Genomic DNA, 18,116 nt, shown 5'->3' on the forward strand with positions numbered 1-18,116 from the left:
ATAAAATCTTGACATTTAGTTTTATGAGTTTCACTCTTAAATTTGAAGGCCGTCAATCCTATGGGAAATTTGACATGTAGCATCTGATAGGCCTACCTACAATATGACGACTCATCTTTGTCTCTTTGTGGTCATCGAAGCTAAAAAGTCCTTGCCTGAGGCTTGAATTTAAAGAGCTCTATCTGCCAGGACTCCGGGGATCGGGGGGGTTTTCTGACTCTGCTGATGTGCTGGTTGATCCACAGAGGCTGCCCACCTTAATGCTTACTGTTCTGAGCATCAGACAACAAATCAGCATACTTTCTGTATCATGGTCTATTGACCAGAATGACTGTGTGAGTGATAGGTCACTGTTTAACCAGTTTCATATGGCCATTTGCCTTTCAATAATAAAAGTGCGCAGGGGACTTGTCGTACCCCACCCATGATGCATGTCGTCAGCATGTACAGTTGTTGAATGTGTAAGCGGACTGGGATTTTCTAGTTTAGATTGACCTATAAATCCGGCATACTGTATAGGGGGGCTCTCCATCCAGCCCTCCACCCCAGGGACCCCACCAAGCCCCTGGTCACACCCCAGCAGGCCCCCACCTCCCAACACAGGCCCATCCACACCCAGCTGTCACCGCCCCCGCCCCTGCAGGCCCACTATCCAGTGGCTGCAGACAAGACAGCAAGCCAGGTGAGCACTCTCTCTCTCCAGTGACATCAGGAACCTTGTTCAAGTTCAAGTTGATTTGTGTATAATGAGTCCTAGGCAACTTGAAAAAGTGCATTTGACATTTGGGATAAATGTCTTTCCCCTCTTTCTTTCTCCTAACCTAGCCTCCAATGGACATCCTCAAGATCGCCATGATGGAGGCAGAGATCGACCCCAGCAATGAACCCATGGTGCTCGACTCCTCGAGCGACTGCAAAGAGGACCTAGACGTCATCGAAGAGTTGTAGAGTTATGAGTAATAGCTGACCTAGTTCTTCTCACTCAGCCATGTCCATCAACATGTGGGGTCTGCTACACCATGTGTGCCAAGTCTAGGGTCATGAGACAGTTGTGATTGATGGGTTTCAGCTAGTTTCTTTCACCAGGCAATCAGGCTACTGAACAAAGGACACTGGTGACCTGTAGCATACTGTTGCATAGACTGCACTAAGTACTGTATACTGATCACTTATAACACTGAACAATAAGTATAAGTAATAAGTATCGAGTAACAGGCTGAGCACTGTTATTATTGGGTAATGAGCCTAGCACAATCATTACTATGAGTACTGAGAACTTAAACTTGTGTCTGAACGCGGCTATTACAATGCCACACATTGTATATTTGAGTAATGAACCGAGTACAATCAATGCTAGAGTACTGAGTACTGTGTTTTAAACATTGCATATCGTGGTGAGTGCTGCTACTACTATGTTGCACATGTGTGTATTAGTATTTGTGTAATCGTTGCCATTGTAATTATTGTGTGTAATTATTATTATTATTAACATTGAGAGTAATTATTGCCATTGCCGCTGCAAAGTCTCCATCAGGATTTTTTTTTTTTTAAGGATTTGATGAATATGTCAACAATAAAAACAGTAGGCTACATTCATTGCAGGTCAGAATTTGTTGTGTTTGTGTTGAGAGGGAACAATCAATGTGAGCAGCTGATACAGCAGGCCTGCTCCTCATCTGAGAACAAGCCTGTCACTTCTGCAGGAGATCTTAAAACCCTACACCAATCACTAATTTTGAAACATCAACACAAACTCGAAAAGCAAAAAGCTTTTCAAAAGCAGCCTTTTGTGAGCACAAGTTTCTCCTATGAAGTGATAGTCTTTTTCAGGACCACCGTTCTTATCAAAATTATTCTTGTTGAATGTAGCCAGTAAAGGCTTACTGACTGTTAAATAAAAAAATTGGGATACACTTGGAGTTCTATTTAGCTATCTAGCTAACGTAATGCAATTGTTAGCTAATGTTACGATCCCAACCAATGTCCGATTTCCTGTCAACTGCAGAGGTCACGTGATTTCCTGTCAATTGTGGAGGTGCCTCTTGCGCATGCTCACATAAAACAACGTATTTCCTGCAAGCCCCCAGGATTCGAAATCTAAAGTGAAGGCCTATTGAACCGCGCCATCTTGGCTAGATTTGTAGTCATTTTGCTATTTCCGGTGACTTTTGTACTTGCGCAGTTGTGCTTTTCTGTCCTACGCGCGTCCACGCACGTTCCCGGCTCTCCCCGCTTTGATTTAGCAATGAAAACCGGCTTGCATATTAACCCGTTTTTGTAAAATATATCCATTGGAGAAATTATTTTATTATTTTTTCATCCAGGCATCTTAGTTTTAACAGGTTAATTATAACTGAACATGTTTTGTTTGCTAGTAGATGGTATTCATTCCGTTCGCGATAACGTTATTGCAGCCAGGCTAAATTCCTCCAGGGAGCCAGTGACAAGCGAGTTGAAGAGCTTCACTCCCCGCCAGCAGGAGCTTTGGCCGCTGCTACCGCATCTCGGATAACCCGCTGAGTTCGTTGCTGCTATTTCACATTCGCCCTTGATTAATCCCAATACCGATCCATGGTAATAATGAATCAATCGTTCAGATCGGCAGTGCTGCATGCATGTTACAACATCATTGTTAGCTTTATTAACATAGCCATAGACTACATTTATCTCTCTAACGTTAGGCTATCCATCTTACACCAGTCGGCCATTCGATAGCTAGAAGCGGTCAACGCCAACGTTGACCGTGGACGCGCGTAGGACAGAAAAGCACAACTGCGCAAGTACAAAAGTCACCGGAAGGCCAGAAAAGCACAACTGCGCAAGTACAAAAGTCACCGGAAATGGTCAAATGACTACAAATTTGCCAAGATGGCGCGGTTCAATAGGGCTTCATTGTTGATAGTGGTCAGTGAATGGAGTGGCTGTATCCAGTTCTATTAATACATCCATGATTTCCTGTCAACTGCAGAGGTCACGTGATTTCCTGTCAACTGCGGAGGCGCCTCTTGCGGAGGTCGGCCATTTTGTCTGCAGCCAGGTACTAGTTTGACGTATTTCCGACGCAAACAAGCTATGAGGGTGGGACATATGTTTAGAGGAATTTGATTGGAACATTGACAAGTAGACGGTTTTTAAGAACTTTAGACAGATTTGATAGAAGGATAGCCTAGCATTGACTGACGGGTGGATGTCGTGAGATTATTGGCCTAAAATCTAAGGTACCTTTTGTCGTCATTGCACGTGACCTACCGTTTTCCAGGAAGTAAGAAATAATATACTTTGATATATAAGATTACAACAAAAATAGAATTTTGTAATTTTTTTTGCATACATCGTTGAATAGGTGAACACTATGACCAATTATGTGAACCAAAATGGGACAGAATGCTTTTTTCATTTCAGTGTGACTTTAAGCCCTAAATTATCTTAGTTGCACAATTTGTAACAACTGGGGCCAGAGGATGTGTTTTAGGCTACGGCAACTTTATTTGCTTTTTTTCTGAAAACTGGGTAGGCCTATAGGATAATTGCTGTGGGCTATCCCCCAAAGCAGCAAATGTCTGAAGGTAAATGGTAGGCTATAATAACAGGCTGTTATTATTAGCAGCCATTCCGTCCATGATCACAAAAACACCTGCTGAAAATATGAAGATATAGTAGACCGGCATAGGCCTAACTGATTCCAGATCTGCATGACACTACGCAACGTCATACTAACCTTTCTGAGAACAGGCCCGCCATTTCCCTGAACGCTTCTAGTCCTTTAAACCCAGCAGGAGTGGCGATACGAAGACGGGAGATAGCCTACAGAAGGGATCCAGTGTGCGATCGGGATGAGAGATAGGCAGAGACGCTGGGCGAATGAGTCAGCGAGTGAATCCATCACTAAATCTACTGCCGCATCGTTATGAAATTTGTTTGTTCGCATTCGCTATTTGAATTATTGGACTGAGCTCTGGATACACTGTTACATGTTTTTGTTGTAGCCTAGGCTATCAATTGCCATCCGTCTGCAACGCCCGGTCGTTGTTTCAGTGCCCACGTTCTTTCCTATTTCGATTTAATTTGTGTGGTGGGACAAGGGGGGTGTCTTACGAAGGAGATTTCGTAAATATTTCCAATTCATTTCGAACTATAGGTATATTGTGTATTTTCAAATTCTTTGTTGCATCAATAAACGAAGATGTCGGGGCAAAGCATTACGGACAGGATAACGGCAGCCCAGCACAGTGTAACGGGATCCGCTGTGTCGAAAACAGTATGCAAGGCCACCACACACGAAATAATGGGCCCGAAAAAGAAACATTTGGATTGTAAGTATCACATTAAAACCTTTTGTCATGTTTCAAAGCCTATCCTACTCTCGGTGAAACCACGGAGATGCATTGGTTGAGTTATGGCGACTGGCGACGGGGATACAAGGCCCCAAGCCTGAATGGATACAATTTTAGCCTACTCCAATGAAACACCAATGGTAGCCACTAGCTAGCTGTTTCTGACAGCTAGCTACATTAGGCTATTACAAAAGAGATCTTTGGAATGAAAACGCTCATCCGAACTTTGATTACACGTAACGTTAGATTAAATAAGGCAGGCAATTACATAGGTTAGGTTTAGGCATAGCAAACAGAAACAATAAGTTTCTAGGCTATTTGATGTTCTCGTGATCTGTTGCTGTCAAATACGCTTCCCTAGCTCGGTGTCTCGTAGCGGGTTCATTCATTCAGTATAGCTTTATCATTATATCCCATATGCACCAAGTAGCTAAAGCAACATCTTTATCATTGACTATTTCTATGATATCAGGGCTTGTTGGGATTTATTTTACTCAGTAAGGATAGTAACCCATTTGATCAGCATTAGCCCAGGGCAGGCCCAGAGGAGGAAACTGGGATGTTTTCGAAGTGTCCAAGGCTGCATGCACAAACTTATCCTGGCCGCACTGTGTTTGTCATTGTCATGTTGGTCAAACATGTCACCCTGCCCTCCAGACTGTTGACAAATAACCTGGCTGGCGGAAGAGCTTGAGCTATAACACTGGTATTACATTGTAACAGCCCACAGGAGTGGAATATTAGGCAGCATTTCCTGAATTGCATGTATTGCATGATGTATGTCTCCATTCAACAATTGGAACATACTTTGACAAGAAAAAACAATAGGCCTATTCCGTGTTATCTCTTGAGGACTGTGAATGGCTTTGGTTTGAATGTTTTTTGTAGCAAGTGTTGTTCCAGTGGAATAAGTCAATGGAGAGTAGAGCTCTATTTCTAGCCACAGCCAGGCACCAGGAGGAGTTTCCTCTCTACTCAGGGCATCCAGCAGGCTATATATATATATATACACCCTGATGTCAGTGTCAGACCTTTAATCTGTGTGTGACCATCCTCACTCTCACTGCTAGTCGCCATGCAGGGCACTTGGTGTGGGAAATGGTAACAGTAGCACTACAGGATTTCTCTTTACTCTCTCCATACTATTTTGTTGGGATGGCACATTCTCAAAGTGTTGCTATTCCGCTGCAAGAGGAGGTGCGTTTCTATGTCATCCAGACAGTTGCATTTCACATGTCTGTAGTATCTAGGAGGTTGCTAGTTAAGCTTACTGGTTCATAATGAAGTAGGCCTGTGAATGTGGTTTCTTTGCATGAATGAATGCCCTCTGTAGGCTATTATTCATAAAATGTGACAAAAGTAGGCAATGAATGGTGTCTCTAAAGCAGACGGTGACCACTAAGCACACCAGTCCTTTTGGCTATGCTAAAGTTGTGAATTGAATTCAGATGGCCTGTTGTTTTCACACCTGGTCTGCTGCTTAGGCCTCATCTCTTTAGGTAGGAGCCATGATCTAACAGGAGAGGTGAGATTTGGCAGAGAGCAGAATTGTATTGGCTCATCCAACCCACAAACCCAACCAGCCATCCAATATGACAGAGAGACTCACCCCCTCGACCTTCACTTGTACAGGCAACAGAAGGCCCAAATAAAGAGCTCTGACAATGACTGTGACATCACCCCCTGTCCAGACAGTCATATAAACTAAGCTTTTTGGAGTTATGGGGTACTCTGTTGTGTGACCTTTTACCTATACCAATAACGAACGCTGCCCAGAAATGTTGCTTATTCTAGGCCAAACCATCAGTAGTTGTGTTGCAGTAGTTTTGCATTTGTTCATCAGTTCATTTGGGTGGAATATTGTGTGTGAGAGCAGGTTATAAATAAATACAGGTGATTAATTAAATAAATACGGTGCCTATAACCGGTCTATAACATGACAGTGCTGTCAGCCTCAGTCTCTCTCTTTCCCTCTCTCTCTCTTTCCCTCTACACTCCCAGTCTTCCCTGGATAATTCAGTCAGCCATGCAAACTGCTGCTACTCTGGAAGGTTATGCTGTCCTACTTAGAGCCCCCTCCTGTGAAAACAGAAATATAGGCCAGAAAGCCTGGTCTGACTACACTGTCAATCTTTTCATTACTCTGATGGCAATGCCATTAGTGGTGTTGTTAGGGTTTGCAGGTATTAGCATAGGCCTCAGCTATGCATAGTCATCTTGCCTAGAACAGTAGTAGGCTATAAAGTGACAGTTGCTGATATGAAAGTGGTGGGGGGACAACATAAGTCTTATTCATTAGTATTGGAAACAGATGGTAGGCTATGTGGTACTTCGTAAGTTTTTGCCACTGTTTTAGGCCAACACAACGCTTAGGCTTTAGACCAGCAGATAAAGAGAGAGAGAGAGCTAAAGCTGGATAGAACACCCCTTCCAAGATATGTGTTATTATTACAAAAACATTAATTGATTCAGTGGTGTGAATCGTTTATTTGGGTTTATTCACCCTTAGCTCTAAACCCTCTTGAGGAAGTGCTGTGTTAAAAAGTGTCTGTAGTAGCACAGTAATTAAGTGTCTTTAGAGTAGTCACACAATTAGTCAGACCTTGAATTAAAGCTAATTGAATGAGATTGCAGTGGAATGCCTGAGTCCTTGTTTACAAAGTGTTTCATAGAATATGAGCTTCCACAAGAATTTAACTCTTCGTCATTACCTTATCTGAGATCAGGTTACTGCACATGCATCGATATTATCCGCACGACGGGACTCATAGGCCGAGACTTGCCCTTAACCTGCCACTCTCCTGTCCTCTCCTCTCAGACCTGATCCACTGCACCAATGAGATGAACGTCAACATTCCCCAACTGGCTGACTCACTGTTTGAGAGGACCACCAACACGAGCTGGGTGGTGGTCTTTAAGTCGCTCATCACCACACACCACCTCATGGTTTACGGCAATGAGGTGAGGGGACTGTTCTGTAGTTGAGTGGTTAAGTGTGCTGTCCACTTCATTTGCCATAGGGTACAGTATTGATAGTGGAAGAGGCTCAGCTGCTGTACCTTAGTCGTGGGTTTGATTCCTACATCAGCCTCATTGGTTCTATATTAATAATTTACTTATAACTATTTACAAATAATTTGTTATTGTTACTGTAAGTTAATCGTATAGAAATAGTTTATAAAGGCTTATAAATGACCCTTATCATGAAGTGTTATCATTCATTGTCTTTAACAAGTGGTAATTAATACTCTCTTTTATTTTTCCTTGCCACAGCGTTTTGTACAGTACTTGGCTTCACGGAACACATTATTCAATCTCAGTAATTTTTTGGACAAAAGTGGGTTACAAGGTAAAGTATGAGATTTTTGATCTCACTGTTTTTTCTCCAGCCTAAACTATTATGTTGAGAAAAATATAGAAGCAAATATTTCACTCAAGTTTTAAAAAGCTTGTGTTGGTTTCTAGTGAATTATATTGTGTGAATTATTTTTTCCCCCATGTAATTGGGATTTCTTCCTCAGGCTATGACATGTCTACATTTATCCGGAGGTACAGTCGATACTTGAATGAAAAGGCTGTGTCATACCGACAGGTTGCTTTTGACTTCACTAAAGTAAAGCGAGGGTAAGGATTCTGACGATAGATGTTTGTATTTGAAATAAATGGTTAAATGGTAAATGGGATGCACTTATAGCGCTTTTATCCAAAGCGCTTTACAATGGCCTCTCATTCACCCATTCAAACACACATTCACACACCAATGCCGGCAGCAGCCATGCAAGGTGCTAACCTGCTCATTGGGAGCAATTTGGGGTTCAGTGTCTTGCTCAAGGACAATTCGACATGTGGACAGGACAAATATTGCTCACTCTCTTGTTACCAATGTGCCATGATTCTGATATTTAAACAATACTGGACTATATTCAACTGCAGGTGAAAATACACTTGAAACATACCATCTCAACTTTTCAGTTTAAAACAGAACGGAACACGATTTCTCTCAGATTAAAATGCAGTGTCAATTGTCTTTCATCCTCATACTCGTTCGCATGTTGAGGCACTGTATAATATTTTGCAGAACTAGGCACTGTATCGACATTTCTCCAACACTGGAAACCATTTTGTTAGCGTGCAGGGAACATGAATGAGAAGCCAGCTCTTCTGCATCTCTTTTCTCTCTCTGCCCTGTGTGTTGTGTTCTATTTTAACACCATGCCTGTCTCTGTAGGGTGGATGGAGTGATGAGGACCATGAATACAGAAAAGCTGCTGAAGACGATCCCCATCATACAGAACCAGATGGACGCACTCCTCGACTTCAATGTGAGTCTGAGGTCAACGTCCCTGTGCCCACGTAATATAAAGAGGCTCGCCTGGATTTGGCAGATTGTGTTTAGACAGAACAGCACCGATATCAGAGATACATTAGATGCTTTATTCTGCTACAGTATCTTCGTTCTTATTTGTCAGCAAAACTGCCGTCATAAGATATTATACTCTAAAAGCCCCTCTTAGGTGGATGATGTGTGAAGTTGCGTGATATATCTCCCTCAGGTCAATGCCAATGAGCTCACTAACGGTGTCATCAACGCAGCCTTCATGCTCCTCTTCAAAGATTCCATAAGGCTTTTCGCTGCCTACAACGAAGGCATCATCAATCTGCTAGGTAAACCGCCAAATCAGCTTCTCTCACTTTACTACCCCCAATTCAGTGGCACTTTATTTTTATTTTTAGATGGATTGAAACACACCTCCAGTATATTTTCAAACTAATGTTTCGTCTGTTCAACCATAGAGAAGTACTTTGACATGAAGAAAACCCAGTGTAAAGAGGGCCTTGATATCTACAAGAAGTTTCTCACACGAATGACACGGATCTCAGAGTTCCTCAAAGTAGCAGAGGTGATTTATCTTTGCCTGCTTGGAACACCTTTCATTCATTCAGTCATTAAGTCAATCTTGACTTAGACATTCTTGACATTCTTGACTTAACCTTGGAGTTAGTTGTAGGTAATAGTATGCCCTGTTTGCTTGAGGAGAGGCACCACTGTAACTTGGCTACTATTCTCATTAAACAGCAGGTAGGAATTGATCGCGGCGACATTCCAGACCTATCTCAGGTAAGCACTCTGTATGAGCCATGCAGCTGGGGTGATCAGTTTAAGTCATCCACAAACGCTTTGGCACCTTACTCTATTGTTTGTCTTGGATGAGAGACTGGATGAGATAGGCAATCTTGTCGTTTTTTCTTTCTCTTTCTCTCCTCCTTTTATCTCATACACCCACCCACTGTCTTTCACTCACACTCTCTCACACACATATACCTCTCTCTCTCTCTCTCTCTCTCTCTCTCTCTACTCTATCTCTCATTTGTACTGTCAACTTCTCTCTCCTTCTGCAATTCAGTTTCCTCTCCCAATGTTGACTCTTCTTAATAATCAGCTATGCCACCTGCCCCACAATATTTACTCCACCCTGCACAAATGTTCCTTAAGATAAGGCCCTGCTGAATGCATGAAGTCCCCCAGCGCATGTTGCCAACTGAGGCATATTTCTCACTTTCTTCTTATTCCTCTTCTTCCCTCTTGATTAAGCCCTCTTTACAGTAAATAAAGGTGTAATAGGTCCAGTTCAAACTGTGTTTTACAGTAAAACTGATTCACATGGTGTAATACAGTCACAGTTTAAATGGGCACTGCATCGTTTAAAAAAAAAGTGTTTAGGCTAATTTCTTACATTTCCACACTATTGTACATTATGCCAGATTGTCAAAGCCTTCACTGTGTCATTAGATACATTAGCGAAGTGAATGATTTCACAAACAGTCTGGCATGATGTGCAGTATACCAGTGGGGAAATGTGAGGAATTAGCCTAAACATCAAATGACCCTCTAATGACCCTGCAGAGACAGTGGCCACATTATACTCTTTTAACAGGATCAAAGGAGTATACTAGACTTTACACTCATAGTATGACCCCCCCCCAGTACACTATTTTTAATAGACCAATTGTTTTTATCTTTCTGACCATCACCACCTTTATATTCTGTATTTTCCCCTATCTTTCCGCCTTTAGTTCACAGTTTGTGTAAGTACTTTCATCTCACTTTTCTTCTGTGTCTGTGATTTGCTTTGTGTTGTCTTTGCATCGCTCAGTTTATGTCAAGCGACTGGAGATTGTGTACCATTCTGTAGAGAAATGTACTGTTCTTTTTGCAACATGCCGTGCACTTACACCATCCAACATGGCTGCCTAACTATGTTTAGAGATGGATAAATTCAACACCAGACAGGATGTTGAAAATGCTGTGATGTGTCATCCCCAAAGACATGATATCCATTCACCTAAAATGGCTTTCAGCTGGAAAGCAGCCATTGATCAGTGGTGGGCAAGCCAAGACCCCTGGGTGGCCTCCCTTAATTACCAGCATAGTAGTATGAATAAAGCTCATTATTATCTTTCCAATAACATACTTAGACGTGCTAGCTGAAAACAAGCAAAGTACACCAAGTTATGCTGTTTTGTAGTATAGTGGAGTGCCCACCACTGCCGTAGATGGTGACATGCATACTGTCTAAATACCATGTTTCAAACACTCTGCTGATGGTGGCTCTCTGTTATGACAGGCTCCCAGTAGCCTTCTGGAAGCACTGGAACAGCACCTGGCCTCCTTGGAGGGGAAGAAGGTCAAGGACTCTACAGCTGCCAGCAGGTACAGTAGGTTCACACTGTCATGTTAGAATTCATTTATCTGTGCAAAGTTCCACACTTTCCCTCCAGGGACTGTGTCTTGTATTCAGGGTTTGCAGCAGTGCTACTCTGTTTGCCTAACTGTGTGAATCCATGTGTGTTTTTTTGCAGAGCTAGTACTCTATCTAATGCCGTGTCATCGCTGGCCAGCACGGGCATGTCCTTCACTAAAGCAGACGAGCGTGAGAAGCAGGCTGCTCTGGAGGAGGAACAGGCCCGCCTCAAAGCACTGAAGGTAATACAGTCGCAACATCCACTCCGACCACGAATCCCCACAGTGTTAAAGCAGCATCCTTGAAAGTCACGTTTCAATCATCTCCAAGGAATGTAGTGTTGTTCAGTGACATTCAAATCTAGGGAAACTATCCAATGTCCATTCTCTGTCTGTAGTATCTACTGTAGTGTCGATATGTGACTTGGACTGTTTCCACTCAGGAACAGAGGCTGAAGGAGCTCTCCAAGAGGCCCTCCTTCCCCACTACCGACACATCACCTGTCTCCACCACTGGGGGCGCTATCAGCACAGCCCCGGCCATCGACCTCTTCTCTACTCCCAGCTGCTCCAATGGGTATGCCCTGACTCATACAGCCTGTGAAGCTGGCCCAGTCACATGTTGACCTTGGACAACACACCTTCAGATATCTGAGTCTTATTATAAAATAATAAATAATAAAGGAGGATTTAAAAAGATACTTTTTGCATTCTGTTTTTGCATTCTTGCTATCTTTCTCTTTAGATAATAGTCAAGCTTATATTGAAGCCGAATTCCCCTATAAAGGCAATTGGGCTGAGGTATTTCGGCTATTTGCATTTAATGTGAGTGTTTTGTGCATGCGGACTAAAGTAATGTTGACGGCTGCCTCCTCTCCTTAGCGCTCTGAAGATGGAGAGTGACCTGTTTGACATGCAACAGACCTTCCAGCCCTCCATGCAGGCTGGCTCTACAGGACTGCCAGTGGCCACTGCCTGGGCAGGTAGGAAGCGTCCGTCCCACTAGGGCCTCACTGTCTGTGTTCTAGTTCTTTCATAACCTGTTTTGCATGCTCTCCCTCTTGTCTGACTGATGTCCCCCTCTCTCCTCCTCTGTCTCTCTCTCTTCCTTTTTTTTTTCTCTCTCTTCTGTCTGCCTAGATCCTTTCACCTCTACTGAAGCTGGAGATGACTCCATGCCCAACCTTAATCCTTTCCTGTCAAAACTTGTTGTCGATGCTGCTCACTTACCTGTCGTGTCCTCAGACGGTGTTAGCTTTTCCTCTAGGACGTCTGGTCATGAAATGTTTGGTGGTAAAGACTCATTTTGTATCTCCTGAAATATCCTGTGTCTCTCATGTCTTAATCCATGGGAATCCACCATGAGCATGTCATGCTTGCATGCTTGTAAATGTTGACATTAATCGTTTAGTTGTGTGTGTTTATTGTCAATCTGAGACCGGTATTGCCTTGTTTGTCTCAATGAAAAAACATTTGTGTGACAATGTGCTCACTTAAACATTTAAAGTGAAGGACCCACTTGTCTATTCAGTCAAATACACTGGAGATAATATACTTTTTAGAGTTAGGTCTCAGAACCTGGACGTCTAGTCACCCAATGTCCTGGAGCATTCTGACTGAGCTAACTCACATTTTCACCTCTAGCAAGTAGCAACCATGTAGTCTAACTGACATTCCGTATGTAGAAGCCATACTGCTTACTGCCTCTTTGCTGTCCCTGTTTTCTTTGTTTACCATCTTCTGTAGTAGATGAAAAGTATGCAAATACTTCCATACAATTCCAGTCATATCATACAGTAGTTTACGATTTGGTGTGATTTTGTCTTGTCAATTTTAGAGCCATAAGTTGAATTCTGTTTTCCTTCACCAATACTATTTCTGATTCTCTAGATCGTTACAATCCCTTTATTGACACAAACTCGTCTGTTTCAACCAATTACAAACGCACAGTGCGGATAGAACACTCCGTCTCAGGTACTATGATGGCTCCCCATCTCAGCCTATGTTTCCTGAGCCCCGGCAAACATAGGCCCCCAATCCTATGTATTACCAATCAACCCTTCACCCCACAGTTAGGCTAGAAATCTGGAAATGTAGACTCTCATTCCTGGTTAGGGTCCTTTTTCACCCGTCTTTGCCACAGTCTTTTCTACTGTCTTCTGTAGTTTCATCGATTCTACTGTTATATGTTAGTGACTTTAACAAATCACTTTGAACGAGTTTCTTGTGAACGTCCTTCTCTCAGTCTGTCTGTAGCGTTGCTCTGTCGTGCCTGCCTGTCTGGCCTTGCCAAGAACTGCATTCCTTTGCTCTCTCTTCCTCTTCCTGCTACCTGTGGCGTGTCAGACTCCTTCTGTGGTCCAGTGCCCATGGCCCAGCACCTCCCACACCAGGGCCCCTACCCCACTGAGCCCTCTACTGTAGCAGGCCTATTCAGAGGTAGAGTACTGGACCTGTAGCTCTGTCCCAGCAGGTCCACTCACAGATACAGTAGATAGCGAACCCGGTGGACTCTGTAGAGTATCAGGCTAAACTGTGACTGCTATTTCCCTTTAGTTATTTTGCTTCCTTTAGCAGACCAACATCACCTGCCATGTTTTGAGCAGCCTCTTCTCTGTCCTCTTCCTGAAGGGTACTCAGCGCCACAGGCCCCTCCCCAACAGTCTGCAGGAGGACTCCAAGTGGACTTTGAGTCGGTTTTCGGATCCAAAGCTACAGGGGCAAATAGCCTAGATTCTGATGGTGAGGAGTTGGAACACATGAAAAATCGGAATTTCTGAGTTAGCTTCCTTCTTCAGTGAATCCATGCAATATCAATGTTGTTGTTGTTGTTTTAACTGGTCCCTTTATACCTCCCAGATATCACAGGGGGCATCCTCAAGCCCACTATGGCTGGCTCTAACCAGGGCCTCTCGTCCAATCAGCAGCCAGAGAAGCTGGTGTCAGATGACCTTGACTCCTCTTTGGCCAACCTAGTGGGCAGTAAGTGGCACTTTATGGGTGGGTATTTTACAGAATCTTCCATGGAGTGGTCAGGGGAAAAATCCTAGGGTATATTGACATACTGTATCGACTTTATTTATTTATTTGTTTATTTATTTGTTTGTTTATTTATTTATACATATAAATTTCACAGCAGCACATAATGTAGTTTCTGGACATACATCTCCGGATGTGCTTCTTACGTATTTGCTCTTCTAATATTTTTTCAGATCTTGGGATTGGAAATGGCACGTCAAAAAAGTATGTGAACGTTTTACACTGCGTCTTCGTCTTTTCGATGTGCCCTTCTCACAGTGAGGGCAACAGTGCTGTGTGTCCAGCAGCAGTTCGGAGCCGGTGCTAATATTAGTGGTCTTAATCTACAGTGACATCCACTGGAGCCAGCCCGGGGAGAAGAGGATGACTGGCGGAACCAACTGGCAGCCCAAGGCAGCGCCAACCACGACCTGGAACCCAGTCTCCATGGTGATCCACACTTGCCTTTGACAGTGGTCATGCATATTTTCTCCGTAATGGAGTGTCTTTGAGTTTGTCTTTTATTTTCCTGTTAAAGATTGGTCGCCCCACACTTTGTTTATGTCTTTTGTATTAGAGAAATGCGTTCACTTTGATCCGTTTGTGTCTCCACAGCCCTCCTCGGTCATGTCCTTCTCCGCCACAACACCCACAGGCATGATGGGATATGGAATGGTCAGTGTATGACAACGTAGCTGTATGTCTGTATTAGATTCCGATGGGGTAGTTGTTCTACATAGAAGTCCGTTAGGGCATTTCAGAACAGTTTGTTGTCATTACTGAGAGGGATGATTGTGAGCACTTCTCTCTGCAGCCTCCACAGCTGGGCTCTATGGGAATGATGAACCCGCCCACCATGATGTACACACAGCCCGTCATGAGGCCGCCCAACCCCTTTGGCTCGGTGTCCAGTGCTCAGGTGCGCGCGCGCGTTTGTGTGTCAAATCAACCAGTGGATATCTCTCTGTGCCCACTCAGTGCATGATAGTTTAAGTGTTCATTGTTGTAACGAGTGTTTGAGTTGCTGCTTTTGTGCAGTATAGTTAGCCATTGTGTTAGTCCTAGTGTGAGTATGGATCCTGTATTACTACCCCGGTGATAAGGACAGTTTCTTACGTGACTCTGGCTGCTCTCCTGGGTCAAATCTGTCAGCTGCCACACTTCTTAAGAGTCCTTTGTGTTCACCCCTCTCTGTGTAACCTCTTTCACCCCTCTTCTCTCTTTTTATCGAATCTCTCCTTCCCCCTATATGCTCTCTCTGACCTCTCCTCCGCCCCCTCTGTTTCTCCCTGTACCTGAAATAGCCCTCTGCAGCCTCTAGTCCTTCCAGCCAGAGTCCGCTCCGAGCCCCAGGACAGGACCCATTTGCACAGCTCTCTCTCAAGGATTTCTTGTAGAGCGTCTCTTTAGGTACAGCGTGCTCTGTGCTTGCGGATGCACACGCATGAGCAGCACGTGGAACGCTAATGCTTCTTCTTTTCTTCTCTCCTCTTCATTTGCAAACATCATTGCTTCTTCCATCTGATGAGAAACAACTGTTTTATTTCCTCTTGCTAGCCTATATCGCTGCACTTTATTTGGGCTTTTTGTACTGAGTGCTCACTTTAACTAACATGTCAGGATTGACTAAAAAGCTTGTATTTTGTTTTGCACTTCAGATAGCCAATAGATTCCTGCTGATATACTATTTTTCACACAGTAACGTGTAGAGGAGCCTTTAAGTCTCCAAATAGCAAGTAGCTATACTGTAGCTGGAATTGGAGGGTAATTTTTTGACAGTTGCTTGTGGTACGAGGCTAGAGCCATCTCATTTCATTCATTCAGTTTTCCGTTTCAGCCCCTCAGTGGACAGTGAAACTGTCTGAACCAATGTCTGTTGATTTTCCCCCACAGATGCAGTTCATGTAATACGAAGGAAATGTCTCTCAGAAGATGAAGCACTTAGCAGCAAAGCAGCAAAAGTCCTTGTTGCAGTCTAACTCTTCAGAGAAACGTTCACACACCCCAAATACAGACATGTCCAGAACACAACGGTGCAATGACTGGAAACCATGGAAACCATTTCCAAATGACATTGTGAGAGAACTCACTCATTATTCTGTAATTTGTCCAAGACGTCAAGTGATGCTGCTGTCTAACCCCCCTATAGGGATTCCTCATCCATTTTATAATCTGTAAAGATAGTTATGGGTGCTGGGAAACTTTGATATTATGTATTTGGAAATACTGTGGTTGGATGTAAAGGCTTGATGTTCTGCTGGGATGGGAGGGGGAAAGGTAAAAGATGGGAGGAGTCTTTCCCTTCTTGATCCAATCATCGGTCATCCATTTCCCACAGTTATTTAACTGTCACTAAGTAGTGATGCTAATGACGTTTACACCTGTTTTAGTTTTTGTCTTTTTTACCGTGTTTACAGTAGACATTCCTTGTGTGTTGTTTGTATTTATTTATGATTATTGGTTTAAGATTGGGGGAAAAAACTATAGTAAAATCTACAGTACAGTGAACACCTGTGGGAGTGCTTCAGCATGAAACATGGATGTCGGACTGTATCATTGAGGTAGAGTTACAAAAAAAAGATAGATATTATATAAAATTACACCTATAAGCGGAATGATAGAGCACTAAATATTCTCCAAGTTTTGTGTTAAGAACAATTCTTAATAGATGCAAATCTCAGTCTCCATGCACTTAAAGTGCAAGGGGGGATAGGGGTTTGAGTCAGTAATCTACAGTATATAGTCAATTCTGTGCCTAGGGTTTTTGCAATGGAACAGTTTTTTGTCTAGTTGAAAACACTTCATCCACGATTCTGAAACGTCACACAGGGGATGGGATCCATTTTGCTTTAAGCTTGGCATGCCATCGACTCACTGACCGTTTTAATGGCTGCCTTTACTCTGAATGTGAAAGAGTTGCCTTCATGTTGCACACATCTTTCCAAGACACCCGCAGCTCCTCAGACCCTGTCTCTGGTGCAGGATGAGGATGGGGTGTCTGGTGTTGGGTTTTCCTGAGACAGAGACGTGTCACAGTTTTGATGTAAATGAGTTGTATAAAGATGCAGAGGAACGGGGTGGGAGTTGGTCACTGTTGATCGGTGCTCTGTGTATAAAACTGACTGTTCCTCCAGAGGGAAGTGAAAGATGTATGAAATATGAAAGCAATTCAATCAAATCTGACTCTACCTAAGTTTGATTCAGGATATTCTCTGTGTTCGTCCTACGCAGATGATATATTTCTTTATGTAATTAGAACGTGTAGCAGACATTCACTGATGTTTTTCTTTTTCTTTTTTTTTCTTTTTTTTCAAATAAAGAGCAGCTTCCACAAAGTGTTCCTCAGTATTTTCACATTAGGTTCAAGTTTTCATGTATGCTTATTTGCCATTATGTAAAGTCGGCATACAGGGTATAGGTACAATGAAATGCATACTTGAGAGCTTCTCACATAGACAGTCAATAATAGAAGAAAAACAAGTAATACGAAAAGTAGCAGCAATATGACAATAGAATATAATACAAGACTCAGGCTCTTGTAATTCCTGTCTTTCCAACCATCCACCTTGTGGCCAGTATAATACAACACCTGTGTGATCTGAACGCACCTGGATAGCCTACGTGTACACTTCTGGAGAATGTATCTGCTATATATTCTATGAATAATTTAAATTATTAATTGATGGAGTATTGCTCATGATGACCAAGTCAAAACCAATGCATTCACTAGTTTGCCACTAGGAGCAGTGTACAATGCTAGGGTTAAATGATTGAGATTACATTGGGAATATGAATGCCTTTATACAACTCTTTCTCATTATTCTTATATTTCTTATATTAATGGATATCATGGGGCAAACATGCCCACAGAGATCAAGAAACATCTGAACATTGTTGGTCACAAATTGGCTATTAATTTCTATCAGTTGGGATTCACATTTGCAAGTCGGACTTCTGGTTTTAAGAACAGTTAGCGTCCCACTTGTTTACACAAGACTGCCTCAAGTCAGGATCTCTCATTT

At 42.9% G+C, this 18,116-nt stretch overlaps 1 protein-coding gene across 9 annotated transcripts; it reads left to right on the forward strand.

The window, feature by feature from the left end:
• Window positions 1–3,786: 3,786 nt before the first annotated feature.
• picalmb (phosphatidylinositol binding clathrin assembly protein b) lies at window positions 3,787–17,418 on the forward strand. Of its 9 annotated transcripts, XM_084441426.1 has the most exons (22): window positions 3,787–4,313; window positions 7,153–7,295; window positions 7,608–7,683; window positions 7,856–7,958; window positions 8,563–8,656; window positions 8,888–8,999; window positions 9,129–9,235; window positions 9,412–9,453; window positions 10,961–11,046; window positions 11,196–11,319; window positions 11,520–11,653; window positions 11,959–12,059; window positions 12,217–12,369; window positions 13,423–13,515; window positions 13,708–13,818; window positions 13,936–14,076; window positions 14,289–14,319; window positions 14,445–14,544; window positions 14,710–14,769; window positions 14,909–15,013; window positions 15,399–15,504; window positions 15,988–17,418. In XM_084441426.1, the coding sequence occupies exons 1-21, from the start codon at window positions 4,184–4,186 to the stop codon at window positions 15,489–15,491; spliced, it is 2,139 nt and encodes a 712-aa protein (XP_084297552.1). In that variant the 5' UTR covers window positions 3,787–4,183; the 3' UTR covers window positions 15,492–15,504; window positions 15,988–17,418. The 9 variants fall into 9 exon arrangements, with proteins under 9 accessions (XP_084297552.1, XP_084297551.1, XP_084297555.1 ...); XM_084441425.1 differs by having other exon boundaries at window positions 15,399–17,418; XM_084441429.1 differs by lacking the exon at window positions 15,399–15,504.
• The last annotated feature ends 698 nt before the right edge of the window (window positions 17,419–18,116 follow it).

Source organism: Borostomias antarcticus (assembly GCF_949987555.1).
Source record: "Borostomias antarcticus genome assembly, chromosome: 1".
NCBI classification, from domain to species: Eukaryota; Metazoa; Chordata; class Actinopteri; order Stomiiformes; family Stomiidae; genus Borostomias; species Borostomias antarcticus.